Below are 22,171 nucleotides of genomic sequence, written 5' to 3'. Positions count from 1 at the left end.
ACATTTTAAAAACCTTATTTACTTTACATACAACAATAGTTTAGTTATATATTATAGACTTATAGAAAGAGACCTTTTAAAAACATTAAAATGTATAACTGGCACATGAAACCTTAAATTAGTGTGAATAAATGAAGACTCGGCACACCACTTCTGAAAGGTTGCCAACCCCTGTTCTATGGCCTTCATCATGGCCAGGGCCCTACCTAATTCACAGTCCATTTTTGTAAATTTCACAGTCATAGCATTTTAAAAATCTTGAATTTCATGGTTTCAGATATTTAAATCTTAAATTTAATGGTGGTGTAACAAAACATGAATATGTATTTTAAAAAGGCAAAATATAAACATGTAAAGCTCTTTAAGACTCGGTTTCAGAGTAGCAGCCGTGTGAGGGCTTGTCTATACTTACCGCGCTGGTTCGGCGGCAGGCAATCGAACTTCTGGGTTCGATTTATCGCGTCTAGTCTGGACGCGATAAATCGAACTCAGAAGTGCTCCCCGTCGACTCCGGTAATCCTGCTCGCCGCGAGGAGTACGCGGAGTCGACGGGGGAGCCTGCCTGCCGGGTCTGGACGGGGGTAAGTTCGAACTAAGGTATGTCGACTTCAGCTACGTTATTCACGTAGCTGAAGTTGCGTACCTTAGTTCGATTTGGGGGTTTAGTGTAGACCAAGCCTTAGTCTGTATCCGCAAAAAGAACAGGAGTACTTGCGGCATCTTAGAGACTAACAAATTTATTAGAGCATAAGCTTTTGTGGACTACAGCCCACTGTATATGTATCCGAAGAAGTGGGCTGTAGTCCACGAAAGCTTATGCTCTAATAAATTTGTTAGTCTCTAAGGTGCCGCAAGTACTCCTGTTCTTTTTAAGACTCGGTGTTTCTCAAACCAGGGGTCCCAACCCAAAAGGGGGTCACGGTATTGCCATCCTTACTTCTGTGCTGCCTTCAGAGTTGGGCGGCCGGAGAGCAGTGGCTGCTGGCTGGATACCTAGCTCTGAAAGCAGCACCACCGCCAGTAGCAGTATGGAAGTAAAGGTGGCAATACTGTGACACCCCCCCCCCCCACAATAGCTTTGTGACTCCCTTTTGGGTTGGGACTCCCAGATTGAGAAATGCTGCGTATTTTTGTATACTTTTACCCTAGAGTTTAGGGTACTTTTGTAGTATAGAATAACAGTACACAAAAGACCAGATTTCACGGTCGGTGACGCGTTTTTCATGGCTGTGCATTTGGTAGGGCCCTAATCATGGCAGTAGCTGAGCACCTTCCAGTAATGCATTAAGTGAGGTGACTAAGGGCATGTCTATACGGCCAAATTGGCACTGCTGCTATCGATGCAGCGGTGTCAGTTTAGTGGGTCTGGTGAAGATCTGCTAAGTTGATGGGAGAGTGCTCCTCAGTGGACTTCTGCACTCCCCCTCCCCGAGAAGCGTAAGATAAGTTGGCAGGAGAACGTCTCCTGTCGACACAGCGTGGTGTAGACACCGCTGTAAGTTGACCTAAGTTACGTCGACTTCAGTTGCGTAACTGAAGTAGCATAACTTAGGCCAATTTACAGCTTTAGTGTAGACCAGCCCTAACATCTGTCATGTGTGGTTCATTCTCTCTCTCTCTCTCTCTCTCTCATCGTCTCCCCAGGGAGGAGATCTGTGTGTGCAGTATGGTGTTTTGTTTTGACGGGGTTGGAGTTTTTTGTGCACTCAGTGTTAGAGAAGGCAGGTTGGAGATGAGTGCCATGTACTTGGAGTGGAAGGTAATGAGGTTTGTGAGTTCCTGGAGGAGTTTGTTCCACAGTTGCAGACTGGACCTCAGGAAAGCTCTGTCTCCCTCACAGATGAGCTTTACCCTTATTGCAGTGTTTCATTGTGCCAGTGGAGCACAGTTGCTTATCATGGTCCTCATCCCAGAGCTTTAGGTGATCTTTTAGATACCCTGGGCCCAGGCCATTGAGGGCCTTGAAGATAAGGACTGAGACCATGAACTTAACTCTATTCTCTGGGAAGCCATTACAGAGAGTGGAGGACAGGGATGTTGTGCTCATGGTAGCCTGTATTGATAAGGAGATGCACTGCAGTGTTCTGTACTATTTGGAGTTTCTTAAGGGCTGATGGCTTTGTGCCCAGGTATATTTCATTGCTGTAGTCAAGACCAGGTGAAAAGGTGTAACTGAGGCCATCATCTGTCAGGATGGGACAGTCTTCTAGCCAACCAGAGATGGTACAAAGCATAGCTCATAGATGCCGCTAGGTGAGAGCATAGTGTCAGCAAGGAATCCAGAAGCAACCCTCAGCTATGGACTGAATTGACCTACTGTGGGTGTGCACCTTAAGCACTATGTGTGTCCTGCACCATGGGTGCAAATTCCTCAAAATGCTTTTATCCATTCACCGGTGTCACCTCTGCCTTGCTAGGGTTCAGTTTCCACTAGCTATTCTTCAGCCATGAGCTGATTTCAGCCAAGTAGTAGGCCATCTTGTGGTGGTGATATGGCCATGTGTAGCAAAGGGTAGATTTAGCTGTGTTTCACTTGGATATTGCTGGCACTTAAATTCATGTCCTCTGACTAGTTCCCATATTGGCTACATGTAGATGTTGAACAGGAGTGGGGATAGAATTGATCCTTGTATCATTCCACAAGTGACAGGTCTAGTGGCAGAAGTGCAGTTTCCCATCATTAGTTGTTGGGTGTGTCCCTCCAGGAGGTACTCAACCCCTTTTAGTGCATAACCCTGGACCTCTACCACCTCTCCCAGGTGAGACATAAGTATCTTGTGGTCAATGGTGTCAAATGCTGCAGACAGGTCTATCCTGAATCCAGATTGTTTCAGGTATAAAATATTAGCGTTAGTAAGATGAACTTTTAATTGGCCTTGGCTAGCTTCTCTATCAGCTTGCTCAGGAACCAAAGGTTTCACATGGGGTGGTGATTAACTAGAACCTGTGTATACAGGGTAGGTTTCATCAGTGTTGGTCAGACTATTGCATATTTGAAGGAGGAAGGGAAGAAAGATTCCTTCCCTGAAAATGGTGTTGGCTGTTTCCCTTAATGGTGGCACCAGCTGCTCATGACTTGGGTTGGATTCATATATCTTGGGTCAAGACTCTCTTAGGGTGTCCGGTACCCAGTCCCAGTTGAGGTGTGAACTGCAGGGAGGCAGTATGTTGGCTCTCTTCATCAGGCATAAGATGTCAGAAAACTAGAGAGACTTGTGTGAGTAACAGGAAGGGGTTATTTGGGGGCCAATGTGTTGATGGTCAAGGCTGGCATACAATGATAAAGATTCATGAGTTCCTTGACTCCTTGTCCTGTGGATGGAGCACCGCAGGCCTTTGGGGTCAGTTTAATAGGCTTTGGAATTTGATGGCGTCTATGTCTTTGTGGTGGAATTAGGATCCTGGGTGGGTCTTGTTGCCTGGAAGCTGGAGGAGTTCTGACCACTGTCTTAATGAGGTGATGATTTGGGTTGTGATATCTCGATATCAACATCTAATCCAAAGACCCAGATCTAAGATGTGACCAGCTGTGTGGTTGGATCAGAAATGACCTGTGAAAGTTCTAGGGAGGCAAATGAGAGAAGCTTTAGAGCTTTTGCATCTAATGCCTTATTGACATGAATGCTGAAGTCTCTCAATATGACAAGTGTGGGATATTTCACCACCATCGTTGACAAGGTATCAGTGAATTCCTCTAGTCCAATGGTTCTCAACCTATTTACCATTGTGGGACGCATATGCAGCTCTCTGTGTTATGTGGGCCGCACCCACACAATATATATATACTACCTGGATGGCCCTGAGGTTGTCACATCGGCCACAGTTGTATGCTGATTGGCCCACAAGTGGCCTGTGGGTTGAGAACCACTACTCTAGTCTTTGATGGTCTGTAAATGAGGATAATATCTCTGTTAGCTTTGTCTCTGATTTCTAAGGGTCAAATTATGCCAAACCCTGCATGAATATATAGGGTGAAGAAGGTGCACCAGCAGAGCAGTGACTAAGGGGCCTCTGTGCTGACCTCAGCCTGAATGGAGGGCCAAGCTGGGGGAGTTGCAGGACAGGGTGTGTGTTACACAGCTCCAGTATCTAACATAAGTGGTGTGTAGGGCCTGCAGTCACAGTTCCAGCCCATTGCATGGAGAGCAGGTGTGGAGTTTTGCACTGCAACAGCATGCCCTGCTCCTCTGTAGGGTGTGGCAATATTCAACTCCCAGCCCCACCTTCCTCACCTATGTATTACCTACATAAACCCAGAGTATTCAGTTGTTTGTGGGCAAAGCCTGATGTTGAAGTGGAAAGTGGCCAACAGATTGTGTTTCAAAATGAGAAAAGCACATATTTTTAAATATGTACTCTTTTATTTTTCCAGTTAAAGATGTGGGGTCTCTGACTAGATATGATGACACAGCTGTCATCACTGATTGGCAAAAGAAATTGACTCCGGAACAGTTCTATATCACGAGAGAAAAAGGAACTGAACTGGTAAGCACGAGGTCCGATGCCTGTCAAGGAGACAGTACTGGAAATAATATATCGCATTTTGTTCATGTTTCTGGGCTTAATCCATCCTTCAGCTACTGGGGTTGGGAAGAAACTTTCTCTGGGGGACTCCTTACCCCCATCTACTGCAGGATTTCTTTCCTGTGAAGTCTCTGGTGCTGGCCTAGATGGGCAACTGGTCTGATCCAGTGTGGCAGTTCTGGTGTACTTGTAAGCTGGTGTGCAGACTCAGCCCTTTCTTTAGGGATTGTTTGATCTTCAAAAACAAAGCTCAAAACAAATCAACTCAAATTACCGAGTAATAATTGCTGGGGCCTTTCTAGCTCCAACCAGAATACACCTTTCCCCTGTGCTAGCCTTCTTTGCACCAGCTTCCCTTTCCCTTTATAACCCCACCCACAACAGCCATGTCATAGGCTGGAACCCAGTAACCCCTTACATGCCAGGCCATGTTCATACCTTGTCACCCTGCTATATTTCATTCTCTAATTGAAAGGCCATATGGTTTAGTTCTATGTCACTAACTTGCCATGTGCCCTTGGACCAAATCACGTAACCTGTGTCTGTTTCCTTAGTTGTAAAATAAGGATAACAATTCTCTACCTCCCAGAGGGGCTATGAGGATTAGTTAGTTGTAGAGTACTTTGAAGTTATTGAACTCTATATAAGTGACTTGATCTGTGAGGTGCTGCACACTTCATGAGCTTAGAAGGTCATGACACTGACCCCACCACCTGGATGATTTACACATTTGTTGTTAGATCGTATTCTGGAAGCTTTTGAAGGCAGGGGCAAAATCTTCACTGTTAATCCAAAGGCATATTCCCCTCGATTGCATGTGTGTGTGTTGTTTGTTCCTCAAAGGCCCCCTGTGAAACCTTCTTTGTTTTTCCCCTGTTTGAAATCTGACACCACCCCCCCTACATGCTTGCTCCAGATGTTGAGCCTTGAAAGTAGTATGTTAATACTATGTTGTTTTTTAGCCATTTACTGGAATCTATCTGAATAACAGAGATCCAGGAATGTACCATTGTGTATGCTGTAATGCCCCATTGTTCAGGTAAGAGCCTCAAAATTCCAGTGTATATGGCTGTCCTAAGAGCTTCATAGTATGACAGGCAGTGCAATATATTCTTGGGCGGGGGGGGGAGGGGAGCAAATCATAGCCCAGACTATCGAAAAATCCTTCGATGCCAGCATACTAAAAATTATGCATGAGACTTCCAAGATGCTGGTGGGGACATGGGTATGTATTGGGCCCTATTCTTAAGCACATGAAGATGCCTAATAGCAAACAAACAAATAATAGGTGTTAACAGTGGGCCTGGTACGTTACAAGGAAGTAAGAAAACATGATGACCTTCTAAGATGCTTGCGGTGTAATTCAAAACAAATTGGACACACACAGCACCTGGCCCACTGGGAAGAGTTGGAGGTGATGTAAGAGGTTGCAGCACAGGCAGGGTCGAGCAAAAGCAATCTGGGCCCAGCCCCTAGGCATATCATGATGCTGTGTGGTCCTTCCCCATCACTTGGAATGGTGGAGACAGAAGGACCTCCTCACTTCATAGAGGCAGCTGCAGCAGCATAGGACCCATTTCTTCCACCCAGGGGAGAAGCAGGGTCCCTCCTCTTCTTAAAGATGCAGCAAGGGTTCCTCTGGAGAGAGCAGGCACTTCCCACCAACCCCTGTACTTACCCCAGGGTGCATCTGCTAGAGCAGGGGTCTCAAACACGCGGCCCACGGGCCGTATGCGGCCCGTGGGGTTCTTTCATGCGGCCCGCCAAGCTCCCCCTCCCCGCCTACCCCGTGTCGCCGCGAGCCCCACGCCGCTCCCTGAAGTGGCTGAACTACTGTATGTCCCTGCAGCCCCGGGCAGGGGGGTGGGAGGCAAATAGAAGGCTCCGTGCTCTTGCAGCTCCCATTGGCTGGCCAATGGGAGCTTTGGGAGAGGTACCTGGAGGAGCAGCAAGAGCAGCACATGGTGCTGTTTCCCCTTCCCCCCCGCAGGGACTCCGGTTGCTTCCTGTAGTGGAGCGGAGCGGGGCCAGGGACAAGGCAGGCAGGCATGGAGCCTGCCCTGGCCGTGGTGCGCGATGCTGCCACCCTGGATCCGCAGGGGCAGCAAGTGGGGGGTGTCAGTGATGCGGCCCTGGGGCCAATGCACTAGTCCTCATGCGGCCCTCGAGGTCATTTGAGTTTGAGACCCCTGTGCTAGAGTGTCTGGGCCAGGGCTTCTGCACTCTTCCCCTACTGCACAGAGGCCTCTATTGGTTAATATGGGTGGAGCCCCAAAGCAGCAGGTCTTGGTGCTAATACCCCATTGAGATTAATGGGGCAGATCCCACCTCTGAGCTATTTTTCAGGCTGTCTGAAGACTCAGGCAGACATGACTTTATCAATTACACCTGTGTCATGTTTTCCACCTGGAGGGCTAGAAACCTACTTTTTTTTTTTTTTTTAAACGGAGAATCTGATATAGTCACATGACTCCAGAAGCTGGGATCTAGGCATGTCCTATAGTGTCTGTCTTCACCCAGCTCTGAACATCGGTCATTTTGAAAGGCCTTGCAGAAATGTGCTTTAAGGAGGGATTTAAAAAAGGAGTGATAAATGATTGGGATAATTATTGGGATAAGACTACAAGGAAAGAAAAATAAATGGGGATCAGTCACTTCTCTGAATAATGGAGAAGACTGGGACTTGATGCATGGAATTTTATGTTGGAATAGTTTTAACTTTAGAGAAGATTAATTAGGGCCCTCAAGGCAGCCATTGAAGATTACATCCTACCACAAACACTTATGGATGTTTTCATTTCTTTCATACTAAATCCCCCCCAAAAAGTGACTGGATGATCCTTGTTCCTTAATTTTATTTGTGGATACACAAATAGAATATATTCTCCCAGAGTGAGCCAAGCTGGTGTTGCTAATGACAACTATTCTAGCTTTGACATGTCTTCACAGACAAAATCAAATTGCAGTTCTGATTCTAGATGCTGAAAAGGCATTCAGTAAAGTGAACCGAGAATGTGCATTACAGCTGGGAAAAAAGGCTGGTATTTATTATTATTAAAGTCAAACTCTTACATAGCACTTTTTATCAGTAGATCTCACAGCATTTCATAAAGGAGGTTAGTATCTTTATCACCATATCCCAGATGGGGAAACTGAGGCACAGAGCAAGGAAGTGACTTGCCCAGGGTCACTCAGCAGGAAAATAGAAGATCCAGGAATAGAAACCAGGTCTTCTGAATCCCCATCCAGTGCTGTATCTGCTAAGCAACACTACCACTGACTTTGGAGCTAGGCAGGGCTGTAGTACCCAGGCATAGTTGCTTCTGTGTCTGTGTAGAAGAGGATCAGGGACGGACAACCAGAATGATTAGAGACATGGAAAAACATTCATATGAAGAGTGAAAAGATTGTATCTGCTTACCTTTGAAAAGAGACAAGAGGGAGCATGATAAAAGTATGCTCCATAATGTATGGTAGAGAGAAGGTAGACCAGGCATATTCACCTTGTCTCATAATAGAAAAACAAAGGGACAATCAGTGAAATTGAAAGGTGGCAGACTTAAAGATGAGAAAAGGAAGTATTCGTTTTTATCCTTAGCCTGGGGAATTCATTGCCCTAGATGATATTGAGGCCAAGATCTTATCAGGATTCAAAAAGGAATTGGAAATGTATATGGATGACAAAAATATCTGGAGTTATAATAGTAAGGATTAAAATACACCCAAGAGTTTGGGAAGGACTATAAACCCTCGTGTTCCATGACATAAGCTAATCTCTAACTAATGGAAGTGAAGAAGAAACTCTCCTTGGGGGCAGGTTATTTCATAACTGCCCACTGCAGGGTTTTGCACCATCTTCTGAGGCAGCAGTTGCTAGCCACTCTTGGAGACAGAACACTGCACCAAATAGGCCCCTAGTTTGATCCAGCATGATGGTTCCCCCTTATCTCAGATGTTTGTTGTCCACAGAGGCACTCACCAAGGATTTCCATCGTCTCTCCTACTTTCAGGTTAGCCAAAGATCCTTGACAGCTGCAGAATTACCAGGGGCACTAAGGGCTTGATCCTGAAAGTAACAGAAGGGAAGTAAGGAAAAGTGGTCATTAGACTGCTTAACAGTTTCACGAACTGTTCAATGAGGATGATGATACTGACCTCCTTTGTAGAGTGCTTTGAGATCTAAAGATGAAAAGCATTATATAAAAGCTATGTCATCATTATTAATAATAATAATTATTAGTAGTAGTAGTACACAAGGCCCTGCAGCTATTCTCTGCATGCCCTGGAGTGATTTATTCTCCTCACCTTGTGTACTCCCATTAACATCAATGGAAGATGAGAGAGCCAAAGGAAAAGAAAACAGACCCTTTAGTTCTTAAATACTTTAAACACATTTACTGGGAGAAATGATAATGCACAGTCAAGTATTATGCCCACCAATATTGACAGTCTGGATCTCTACATTTTATTCTATAATACAGCATCAAATAAAATGAATAACATGTCTAACGTACTTATTGGCCAGCTGAGTAGTCCTTCTCCAGACCCTGTTCTTCTGGAGGCAGTGCATCAGCTTTACTCTGCCATAGAGCAGCAGTCTTGGTTTTCTATTAAAATTGCTGCTGTACACCTACTTTTATATAGTGAGGATGGTTGCTGCCAACTCACTGTCTGAGCACTGTAATATCTGCCCCCCAGCCTCCCTCCTTCTCTCCCCCCCCCCTCCTCCTCCTGAGCAGATATGCAGGGACACAAGTGCTAGAAAATGTGGCATGGGAATCTGTCAGTTATTCTCTGCATGCCCTTGACATTACTGGCCTGTGAGGGGCAGATTTTCTAAGATAATTAGGTGCCTTTAAGAAGCAGATAGACATCTAGTGGGATGTTCAAAGGCACATAAGCAGATTAGGTGCTGAACTCCTGCTAAGTAAATGGCAGTTAGGTGCCTAACCTACTCCCACTATGTGGAATTTTCAAATACCTTTGAAAATCTGGCCCTGAGTGCCTGTGCTTTTCCTCTCCATACCCTCCTTATCAGCACTACACTGCAAGAACATCAACATCTACGTTTGTCAATAGGGTGCCTAGGAATGTTATATGCAGATGGCTGTACTGTCTGTAACTGAGCCAGAAAAGATGGTTCCTCATATTTTGGACCTAGCTAATTGCCTTGTATATTTCCAACTAAGAGTTAAAAAGATTGGGATAAGACTAAAATCATACCAGTTTCTATAAATGTTTTAAAATATACATTTCAGACTAGAACTTCAGTGGGAACCTGAGGAACTGCATACTAGGGCAATAAAATAAAAACAACTTAAAGATTATAGTAAAAATGAAGCTGGACCCAGCAATAAACGGTGATAAAACTAGATCTTGATAATTGGAAACTGACTCAATTCACCTTTGGGTGAGCATGGAAATATATTTAATACCAATGAACACTGCTTAAACTTTTGTATCGTTTTAGAACATTGCCCATAAACATTTTTAAAAATCAATGTTCAGAAGCTAGTAAGATGTTGCAAAACTTTGTGGAGACAGGGTAAAAAGCCTGCAATAGGCTAGAAAAGTGATACCTTCCAGCAGATCAGGGAGATTTTAAATTCCCAAATTGCAAAAACAATTGCTGTTCCTTTACATGAAAGCATCCTTTATACTGAATGTTAAATGAAGACAGGCAAGCATGAAGATGGGTCAGTATTGAAGAGAATTGTGTCAGTTACTTTCATTTGTGCTAAACTTCTAGTCTTATTGCAATAAAAAAACCCACGCAGACCTTCTTGTACTGCACTGCTCTAGAAAAGCATGGCTATAACTGTTAAATAAATTAGGGTGTGTGTGGGGGGGAAATCACATTCTGGAACAACCTATCTTTTAAGATTGGAAATAGGAAAAATCATAGGTTAAAATGGACTGAGAAAAAAATTCCATGAATCAGATTTTTTAAGAAGGATCTAAACAATACTAATAGAAAAACTAGTATTTGAAAAGAGAATAATTCATCATTGTTTAGCTTAGCTGTACACACACACACAAAGAACTTCACAATAAAAAAAATGTTTATTTTTTAAAATGCATGACTTTTAGCCAAGGCTTTTAGCCAAACAAGAAGTTCTCTCTCTCTCTCTGTGTGTGTGTGTGTGTGTGTGTGTGTGTATATATATATATATATGCTTATTACTCTCTGCTACCATATGCTCAGTGAAAAAGGTTCAAAAGACATGGAACAAAGATCTCAACCTTCATAGATAGCGAATTACGGAGTTTTAATCAAACCTCAAACCTTCAATAACCATACAGCTGAGATTTCTACTACAAAAAGCATGTTTAGAATTATCGGGACTCTATCAAGGATGGCTAAAATAGAAATCGAAGCAAATGACGTGTTGGAGGTATAGTATGGTGAAGGCTAATCTAATGCATATGTTTTGGGAAAGTCCAGTTATCCATAAATTCTGCAATTAAGTACTTCAAAGGACAAATATGATCTTGAACAGCAGTATTTTTGTGGCTACTAAAATGTTTCTGTTAGGGAATCTAAGTGATGTACTTACTAGTAAACCACACAGGGACAATTTCTGTTTGAAAGCTGGTTTAATAGCTCAGAAGATTGATCTTTTGAAAATAGAAAACCTCTCCAGCAAGGCTTAAACATTGTAAAACTGGTGTAGAAGACTGAATGAACTAGCAAATTTAGGGACAGATCCAAAACCGGTTGGGGTTGTAGTGGAAAAATTTCCATTGACTTCACTAGGTTTCAGATAGGGCCCTTACAGAGTATCATCCCATTTAAATGAACAGAAGGATAAATTTAAGGAAATGTGGTTGTTTCTTGACAATTTATCAATATACTGTTGTGATTTTCATGTACTATGTGTGGAGCGGTGGTGGTAGAGTGACCAGATAGAAAGTGTGAAAAATTGGGATGGGGGTGGGGAGTAATAGGTGCCCATATAAGAAAAAGCCCCCCAATATCGGGACTGTCCATATAAAATCGGGATGTCTGGTCACCCTAGTGATGGGGAGTTAGTGTATCAATACGTAGAGCTTATTCTTGTGTTCTGGAAATAAAACTATTAAAACAGACAAAAAGAAGCAGCCGAACTAGATGAAGTTGTAACCAGATGCCTGTATTGGCTCAGGCCATGCCTTAGGAAGCTGCATGTGGCTCTTCCCCTGCCCATATGTGTTGGGGCAAAGCTGTCCCAGATGCTGCAGAGAGCCTTGCATAGCTGGAGTGGGGCAGGACTGGGGACCACATAATGTCCCTTCGCCAACCCATATGGGGAATCTGCAGGCTCTGTTAACTTTCCTGCTGTGAGCCTCTGTAGTACTGTCAAATACCCCCATGAGATGAGGGGGCATGTTTCTCTCAGCAGGTGACAGATGGAGGAGCCCCTGGAGAACTGGTTCAGTTGAAGCCTTGCAGTACAGTGCAGAGGCAATGGGTACAGGGCCGGCTCCAGGCACCAGCGAAGGAAGCAGGAGCTTGGGGCGGCCAATGGAAAGGGGCTGCACGTCCGGGTCTTTGGTGGCAATTTGACGGCGGGTCCCTCAGTCCCTCTCTTCCTCTTTGAGCTGCTGCCGAAGAGGAAGAGGGAGTGAAGGACTCGCCGCTGAATTGCTGCAGAAGAATGAAGCCAAAGTGCCGCCGATAGGCTTTATCTTTTTTTTGCTTCGCCGCTTGGGACGGCAAAAAAGCTGGAGCCAGCCCTGACTGTATGTCTCTGTGTGATAATCAGTCCTGGCTTCTAGCAGACCCCTGAGATCCCTGGGTGTTGGGGACCAAACTCTGTGCATCTTTTGCAAACCTGTAGCTGAGCATTTTCAATAATACTTTGTGCCTTTGTGTAATAGATGGAGCAGTAGCCCTTAGAAGAGTGATCCTCCAGTCATTCCTTCGCTACAGTCTCTCATTTACTTGCAAAGATTATATTGCTTGTAAAATATTTACAGTTATTTACAAATGATGTGCCAGACATACATTGCTATTTTTGACTTGAATTAAAGTGAAAATTGCCATTTTAGAAACATTAAATGTATCAGATATTAATATGTCTTTCTGAAAGGCACAGAAATAAGATTTTGTCAGTCTTTCATGCCCCACCATAACATGTATATTATCTTAATTAAATGTTTCACTTTAGAGCATTTGTGATAAGACTCCCTTCTGCTACTGGAAACTAGTCAATGGTGGCAGTGTCTCTGTCTACCACTAGGTGCCACTGTGAGCATAGATTTTTGGGGAGCATTGAGAAAGCTGGCCCTGGAATAAGAGAATAAAAACCTCGGTGGAGACCTTCAGGATTTGTTCTTCGGTATATTTATCATAGTAGTGCAATCAGTCTTGATTTGTTGCAATGATGTACAAATCTCTTATCCGTAGAAATGAACAATTTTGAATTACTGTCATTAATAAATCCTACTTTATTTATAAAGGAGGGAACTTTTAGATTCCTTTGTACTAATTGAAGTCTAAAACTATTACTTTGATCATAATTTATAATAGATTTTAAGATGAATGTGGAACTAGTTCTGTATTAGTAATAATCCCATCTATTAACTGTAGTGTTCTCTTTTTAAATGTCTACTTGGAGAATTAAAACACATGTAAAAAGGAACCCTAAGGCAAATAAACTGAAATTGTTTTATTCTTGAATACCATATATTTTTCATGCCATGCTGTTCTGTGATTGAGGTAAAATCTTCAGTTTTTCTATTGATTAGCTACATTGATTTGCATTATCTTTGACTTTATTTTTCCTCCCGACAGAATTTTGAATTGTATCTTATGAGCAAAGGTTGGCTCAAGGATTCCCCACCCCAGTCTCTTAACATTTTCAGCATATTTTTTTCCAGTTCCTGTTTAACCACAAATAGTAGTGGTCTCTGTAATGCCAATTGCCACCTTTTGGGGGCAGTAAATCATTATATTCTAGAAAGCTCCATAGACTTGTGTAGAATTGATCTGCCGAACTTTTTTTAGTTACACCTTGTCACTTTTGCTGTTTCAAGCAGCAGTTGCTCTGATGTATAAACCTTGTCTGGCAGGTTAAACTAATGAGACTCCAAAACTTACTGTAATTTTCAATTTTGATTTTTTTTAAATAACGTACTTGGAAGCATAAGGTTTTGAACTATGGCCTTTGGGGCTCTACAGAAAGTGCCTAGTGTGTTTAGCTATTTGGAAAGCCATTTTCAAACACTGTAGCAGGCTGGACTACCATTGATGGGACAGAAGCCTGTACTGTAGAAAGAACAAGAAATCTATTAGGTGAAAAGGTTCTGGAACAGTGATGGTGCACTGAAAAAGATGCTTACTGAGCCAAATGCTATTTAAAAAACAAACAAACAAAAACAAAGGTGAGGGAGAGAGTAGAAGGGAAAGCTAGTTTTTCCTATTGAAAGCAACAAAAAAAGTCTATTTAACATCTATATTCTTGATTAATAACAAGATCTGCTGTCCTCAATAGTTCAGAGAAGAAATACAATTCCAGCAAGGATGGGCTTCATTTTCAGAAGCTTTTGGTGCATGTGGTACAGATGAAAGCAATACCAATATCCTGAGGTGTCCAGATACCTCATTGGGATCAACCAGCATGGAAGTCATTTGCAAACAGGTATATTTATCTTGAAGGTGGTACAGAAGGACTTTTTTATGGTGTTTTCTTCTTTCCTCATCTTTCTATCATTGTCTGCATAGTTTGCCATATAACAATATCTAGAGATTGGTCCTTTTTGGCCTTGGAATCTATCACTGTGATCATCCAGTCTGACCTCCTGCATAACACAGGCCATAGAACTTCACCAATGTAGAATATCTTTAGAAAAACACCCAGTCTTGGATTTAAAAATTGTCAGTGGTGGAGAATCGACCATAAACCTTAGTAAATTGTTCCAATGGTTAGTAACCCTCACTGTCAAAAATGTACATCTTAATTACAGTCTGAATTGTCTAGCTTCAACTACCAGTCACTGGATTGTTATACCTTTCTGTGCTAGATTGAAGAACCCAGTATTAAATATATGTTCCCCATAAAATACTTATAGACTGTACTCAAGTCATCCCTTAATAGTCTTTATTAAACTAAATAGATTGAGCTCTTTGAGTCTTTCACTATAAGGAATATTTTCTAACCCCTTAATTATTCTTGTGGCTCTTCTCTGAACTCTCTCCAATTTATCAACCTCCTTCTTGAATTGTGGGCACCAGAACTGGGCAAAGTGTTCTAGCACCATTGCCGAATACAGAGGTAAAATAACCCCTCTATTCCTACTCAAAATTTCCTGGTTTGTGAATCCTGGGATCAAATTAGTTCTCTTGGCCACAAAAGCACATTGGGAACTCATGTTTAGCCGATTATTCACCTCAACCCCCAGTGGGTAAAACTTTCAAAATGTCTAAGTGACTTAGGCTACATCTACACTACAGGGGGGAGTCGATTTAAGATACGCAAATTCAGCTACGTGAATAGCGTAGCTGAATTCGACATATCGCAGCCGATTTACCCCACTGTGAGGACCGCGGCAAAATCGACCTCCGCGGCTTCCTGTCGACGGCGCTTACTCCCACCTCCGCTGGTGGAGTAAGAGCGTCGATTAGGGGATCGATTGTTGCATCCGGACGGGACGCAATAAATCGATCCCCGAGAGGTCGATTTCTACCCGCCAATTCAGGCGGGTAGTGTAGACCTAGCCTTAGGTGTCTAAGCCCATTGAAAGTAAATGGGACTTAAACCTCTAAGTCACTCAAGTGCTTTTGAAAATGTTACTTGGTGTGTGAATTTATATAAAATCTTTGTGGATATGTTTTGTTTGCATCCATGCAGTTAGTAAATTAGTCTGTCTGGATGTATCTGTGAGTGTTAGGATACCACTGAAAAGTTTTATTTCTCATCCCTTGGGATTTAGATATGAGAGTCAAGATCAAAGCAGTATCAGCTATAAAAATCCATTTCTGGGTGAGGGAACAATCTGGCAGATAAGGTGAGCATCTTTTTAAGTACACTCAGGTTGGAATTTAGGAACAAAATCTATTACACCAATTCACTAGAGATTATTTTATGTGACCAACTGTTACAAACATGTCTTGGATGTTTGTCCACACTTTGTCTGACCCGATGCCTCATCATGTAGCAGAGGTGTGAAGATAGGATTGACAAAGTATTCCATAGAGGTTAGCAAGAACTTTGTATGCATAAGACCTGCAGATCCAGGTCATATCTTGCCTGGAACAGGGCCAGGTGCTGTAGTGAGTACATCTTATTGTGTATTACTGCTAACCTGGAAAGACTGAGATCTCTTAGAACAACTCATAACCTCACATTCCTTTGGATGTCTTTACAACTTGTGAACGTGCTGTTAGCTTTGTGCTGATCCCAAACCTCATGCTGTGAGTGTAGAAAATCTTTTCTTAAAGAAATGTCTGAGTAGCCTGTAGGGTTTCTTTTCCCCCTGAGCTGTCATTCTTAACTAAGTTGTGGAATAGCACTGCAGAACATGGAGTGCTGTCTGATATTCTACCATGAAGACATTTGTGTTCACTTAACTAATGATTGTTTTTCTGTTGCGGTGTGATGCCCATCTTGGTCATGTGTTTGATGATGGTCCCAGACCTTCTGGACAAAGGTTCTGTATCAACAGTGTTTCGTTAACCTTTAAACCAAGCTTAGACTAGTAGGAAAGGATCTTTAAGTACTATTGTGAAAGCTACAAATTGTAGTACCAAACATAAATTCACTACCAGATCCTTTGTACCACTGGAGTTTTGTTTTATTGATGTTGAAAATGTTGGTAAAAATATCTTTATTGTAATTTCTAGCCTAATATTTGTGTTCATTTGAATCTGGTTTTACGAATGTGTACAATGTATTAGTTTTGACTAACTGTTTAAGTTTCTATGAAATAATGCAAAATGTTTATGAAATTGAAGATTGATGTGTTTCTCTGTCTTGTAAGTGTTGAAATAAAAACCTCAATGATTGCCTTGTACTTAACATAAATTTATACATTTAACTTTAAAAAGTAAATCCAAGTAGTTGTGGCCTGAAGTTTTCAGTGTTAAAATGTTCGCTTTTTTAATGTTGAGCTCATTTAATACTGATTAAAAAGCAAATAATGCACATCTGAAAATTAGCATTTTTCCAGGTCTGAGAGACATTTCATTAAAGCAGCGACTTGTGACAGAGCAACTGACCCCAGAAATTCAAAGCTCTGCAGTGAGGCAATGTAAGTCCAAAGTATTAACACCTTCTCCCAGACCCGGACAGGCACCACAGAATCAAAAGGGGCTTGGAATTGCTGCAATTCCCACCGAGATTCATTTCTGACAAATTTATTCTTCTTCCAGAATTGAATTGCGTTGAGATTGCAAGTGGAGCCCTCACGGGGTATGCTCCCTATTTTAGATTGAATGAGGTGTGAGGGTAATTAATCTTACCACTATCACCCCAGCAGTATTTATTTATATCCCTAAAGTATTTAATGACCATTGATTCTGTCTGTTACTTCTCCCATCTTCCAAATGAGATCTTAGCTTGTTTAGCTAAAGGATGCCATATCTTGGATGCCATCAGAAAGTAACTTTTGACTTTAAGACTTATTACAAGGTTAGCAGATTTACGCACTTGGTACATTGCCCCTAGTATGACCAGTATGTGTGATAACTCTTGTGTTTCCTGTTTTCTCCAGACCAGACCTACCCCCACTGAAGCTAGATTGCACCACTTCTTGAGATTACAGGGTCAAAGCGATCCATTTCCAGAAACCTATTTTCAGAGCATGGTTACCTTAGCCCTAGGCTCTTCTAGCAGCGCAAGAGGAAGAACTTTTCCCACTACAGCGAACAGTTCAAAAGTAAACAGAATTCAAAAATGGAATGAAACTGTTTGGAATGTAATTTAGATTGTCGTAGTTTCAGTGAAGAAGCCTTCAGATTGGGAAGAGCTGTAACTGGACAGCCAGGGCACAATTTGTTGTTGCCCAATAGCTTTGTGCTGGCTGTGCTACATCAAAACAAAGGAGCCATATGGTAGGTGCAAATTCCTTAAACTCCCAGTGAATATCAACTGGCACAGGGAACCTGTTCTGCAGGCACCAATCTGTCTCTGTACTATTCAGCCCTCACCCGTGCCCTCAGGAGCCCCCAGCATTGAGGGGGTGGGAGGATGGATGGCTGGGGCAGCCCTACATCCTGGCTGTTTCCCACTGCCACAGTGCACATAGGGGATATGGAAATGGAGGGTGCACTTTAGGGCTGTTCTAATCTGCACTGGGGTCCAAACCAGCCCCTGGCAGCCTCTAAATAGGGAAGACACAAGCCACTTCCATTGTGGTCCTGGTACCAGTGGTAGTGTTGGCACAGAGCAGAACTCAGCTCTCAGACTCCAGTTATGTTGGTAAGGAAATGATGCCCTGAAGCAGGGATAAACAAGCTAGGTGTTTTTACACAATTATCACTTTTTCATTCTACCATGGCTTTAAACACTGTTAACAGAAGAAATCTTAAGTGGCCTTAGTTGGAAATGGTTTTTAAACTCCAAACCTCAATCATATTTAAAACCATTCAAGGAACCATGGTTCAGAGCTGCACGAGCAGCTCACTTCCTCCTTAAACAATGCCCTTGTGCCTGTGCCATTAGCAGACATGGGTAAAAGGTTTCACTCTAGGTACTTCCTGATGCAAAAATAGCATCAGAACTAAGCCTCGTCCACTCACTGTAAGGATCCACAGAGACATTTGACTTGCTATCTTTTTACACATTTCAGAGATTGGATGACAATGGGTGCAAAGGCTTCTGTGCAAAAGATATTTTCAGTAATTTGTTTGTCAAACACATGTCTGTATAAACTTGTACATAGCTTTGTGCAGTTCCTAAGCACTTAGGACACCATAAAAGGAAAGAATTGTAGCTGTGCTGCACAGAGCTTTCCTGCCCTCAGATTTTCACTCATCTATAACCTCGATAATGCTAACCTAGCTGACTTTATATTGTTCCCTGCTGAGAGTTACTAGGCAACATCTCATTCAATGCTACCTGTAACAGGTGTTTCCATTTTCCCTTTCTTGGCTGCCTGAGTCAGAAGGCTGTGCTAACTGATTTAGAGCTTTGCTGCCTGGTACAATTCTAAAGACACAAAACACTTTAGTAAAATTTCAGTTCATGTAATAAGCAGTGTTGCATTAGTCTGGAGCTGTGCACTGCATTTCAGTTGTCATCTACATCTTTTTGAAGCATAGAATTCCTTATAACTGTTCTAGTGATCACGGACACAGGGAACTCATCCCTACATGATGTCAGCTCTAGAATCAGCCTTTCTGACAAATGACCAGTGCCAACACCGAGAACATACATAATTCTTCCAGCCAAACTAAAACAGAGCTCTGCACAAAGGACAACAGAGCCATAAAACTGCATGAGGAGTCAGCGATGCTACTACCGAGCTTCTGCCTTGCTGTCGTAGGCGTGAAGAGCCAAATTATGTCAGACTTGCTTATTAACAGAACTAATGTGTCATTTATGTCACATACTCTTGCCCACTTCCTGCCCACTTATTCTAGCCATTGCTGTGCTTGCTTATTCCTGTACACCCAGACTTGAGGTCCAGGTAGTCTGCACAGGGATGGAAAGAGAGCTCATGCCTCCTTACGCACCTGTGTGGACATATAAGCCAAGAGACTACGAAGCCCTCCAATATGTTTTCATTGGTTTTCTTCTTGGGATCTATTGCTCCACTGTCAAAGGGTCCTTTAGGGTCCAGTTCATCACTGGTCATTCGGGGCAGTTTTGTCACAATAAGAAGTGACTAGTGATTATCAAAGGAAAGTGGGATTAGCCAGCCATATTTAGTATGGAGAAACAGACAGCACAGTGTGACTCTGTATGTACATGATCAGATACTGAGAATTGTATTTCGCTTGCAAAGTCTCCAAATTAAAATGCTCACAACACCCACCAACACAGCTCAAAGTAGAGTAGAATGTGGCCTATGCTGTGATAAGAGTTCTGTCAGCTCCACCTGCAGACTTGCACCGAAATAACTAGCTTGGTTTTAATTCACACCTTGAGTTATTTTGGTGCAAGTCTGTGTGTGTGCACTCTTATTGTGGAGTACAAGTGTCTTATTTCAACGTAGCTTCAACCCAGACCAGCAAAAATCAAAACAAGACACTGGGTTTTCTGCTGCTCAGCACCATAATATTGCAGTGTATTCCACATAAAAGTGACACTCTGAATCCAAAATAAGAGTGTCAACACACAAACTTGCCCTGAAATAAAGTGTGGATTACAACCAATTTAATTAGTTTGGTGCAAATTTTTGCATAGACCAGCCCTTAGTGAATTGGCAAGTTGGTGACTAGCCCAAACAGTGAAGGCTGCCTGCGCAGAGATGGAGTGTTTCTTCTGTAGCCGTAGGTGCCGTTGTATCCAACCAGAGGCTTGACTGAGGTGAGAAACAGCCGGTGACCACCCACATGTGTTGCAGAATGACCTGAGGGAAAACTCAAATAAGGATCAGGTTAGCTTGCGAGGCTCATTTATATATATAAAAAAGTATTTACAAAGCTGTCATCTTATAGACTGCACAGAATCAGAGAAATGTAGGGCTGGAAGGGACCTTGCTTGCACAGTCATCAAGTCCAGCCCCCTGCACTACGGCAGGATCAAGTAAATCTATACCCATTTCTGCAACATGTTCATCCAACCAGTTCTTAAAAACCTCCAGCAATGGAGATTCCACAACACCCCTTGGAAGCCTATTCAAGAGCTTCATTACCATTAGTTGCAACGTTTTTCCTACTTGCGAACCTAAATCTCCCTTGCTGCAGATTAAGCCCATTACTGCTTGCTCTACCATCAGCAGACATGGAGAACAACTGCTTGCAGTCCTCTTTATAACAGCCCTTAATGTATTTGAACAGTGTTATTGGGTTCAGCCCCAGTCTTCTTTTCTCAAAACGAAACAGGCCCAGTTTGTTTAATCTTTCTTTAGAGGGCAGGGTTGCTAACCCTTTTATCATTTTTGTTGTTCTCCTCTGGACTCGCTCCAATTTAGCCACATTGTTCCTAAAGTGTAGGCTCCCCCCGACTTAGACACAGTACTCCAGCTGAGGCCTCACCAGTGCCGAGTAGACCAGGCCTATTACCTCCCACGTCTTATTTATGACACTCCTGCTAATATACCTCCCCCCCCCGACCAGAATGATATTAGCCTTTTTCACAACTGCATCAAATTGCTGACTCATTCAATTTGTGATCCACCACACCCCCCAGATCCTTTTAATCAGTACTACCATTTAGCCCATTATTCCCTATTTTGTAGTTGTGTATTTGCTTTTTCCTTCCTTAATGAAGTACTTTCAGGGCTGGCTCTACTGTTTTTGCAGCCCCAAACAGCTCGCCGAATTGCCACTGCGGACGGCAGGGGCAGTCCGTGCGCCATTAGGGCGGCACGCGCATTTCCGCGGCGGGGGCAATTTGGCCACAGCTTCTGTCCTGCTGCCGAATTGCCGCCGCCGTGGAAACGTGCGTGCCGCCCTACAGCTCGCCGAATTGCCCCTGCCATCCGCAGCGGCAATTCAGCGCGCTGCTTGGGGGCAAAAACACACGGACTGACGCCCCTTGCAGATTGCCGCCCCAACCACCTGCTTGGAAGGCTGGTGCCTGGAGCCGGCCCTGAGTACTTTGCACTTTACTGAAGTGGTTGACGTCAGACCTATTCTCAAATTTGTGAAGGTTGGTTTGAATTCTAATCCTGTCCTCCAAAGTGCTTACATCCCCACGCAGCTTGGTGTCATGTGCAGATTTTATAAGCATAGTCTCCACTCCTTTATCCAAGTCATTAATGAAAATATTGAATAACACCAGATCAAGGACTGACTGCTGTGAGATACCCCTCCACTAAATACATCCTCCCAGTTTGAGAATGAACCATTGATAACTCGGAGTACGGTCTTTCAATCAATTATGCAGCCACCTTATAGTAATTTCATCTAGACCATATTTCCCTGTTTTGCTTAGATGAATGTCATATGGGACCGTGTTAAAAAAAATTTACTAAAAATCAAGATGTATTAAGTCTGCTTCCCTGCCCTCCACTTCCCCCAACCCTCAACTTCACTAGGCCTGTAACTAGGGTGACCAGATGTCCCGATTTTATCGGGACAGTCCTGATTTTGGGGTCTTTTTCTTATATAGGCTCCTATTGCCCCCCACCCCCGTCCCAGTTTTTCACACTTGCTATCTGGTCACCCTACCTGTAATCCTATCAAAGAAGGAAATTAGGTTGGTTTTGGGCATGATTTTTTTCTTGATAAAGCCATGCTAGCTGGTCTTTATAATCTTGTTATCTTTTAAGTGCTTACAAACTGATTGTTTAATAATTTGTTCCAATATCTTTCCAGGTATCAAAGTTAGGCTGACTGGTTTATAATATCCTGGATTCTCGTTACCCTCTTTAAAGCTAGGTACTATGTTTGCCCTTCTCCAGTCCACTGGGACCTCACCTGTCCTCCATGAGTTCTTGGTGATAATGGCTAATAGTTCTCAGATTGCTTCAGCTAGTGCCTTAAGTACTCTAGGAAGCAACTGAGGGTCCTGTGGCACCTTTAAGACTAACAGAAGTATTGGGAGCATAAGCTTTC

At 42.9% G+C, this 22,171-nt stretch overlaps 1 protein-coding gene across 1 annotated transcript; it reads left to right on the top strand.

The window, feature by feature from the left end:
- Window positions 1-2,243: 2,243 nt before the first annotated feature.
- Window positions 2,244-16,259, top strand: MSRB2 (methionine sulfoxide reductase B2). The gene is given in 6 exon segments (XM_034759340.1): window positions 2,244-2,253; window positions 4,373-4,485; window positions 5,487-5,563; window positions 14,001-14,023; window positions 14,026-14,146; window positions 16,099-16,259. Coding segments are annotated over 6 exon segments (450 nt in total). The 3' UTR covers window positions 16,205-16,259.
- The last annotated feature ends 5,912 nt before the right edge of the window (window positions 16,260-22,171 follow it).

The sequence above is a fragment of the Trachemys scripta genome, chromosome 2, assembly GCF_013100865.1.
Source record: "Trachemys scripta elegans isolate TJP31775 chromosome 2, CAS_Tse_1.0, whole genome shotgun sequence".
Lineage (NCBI taxonomy): Eukaryota > Metazoa > Chordata > Testudines > Emydidae > Trachemys > Trachemys scripta.
This window is presented reverse-complemented; position numbering and strand designations above follow the sequence as displayed.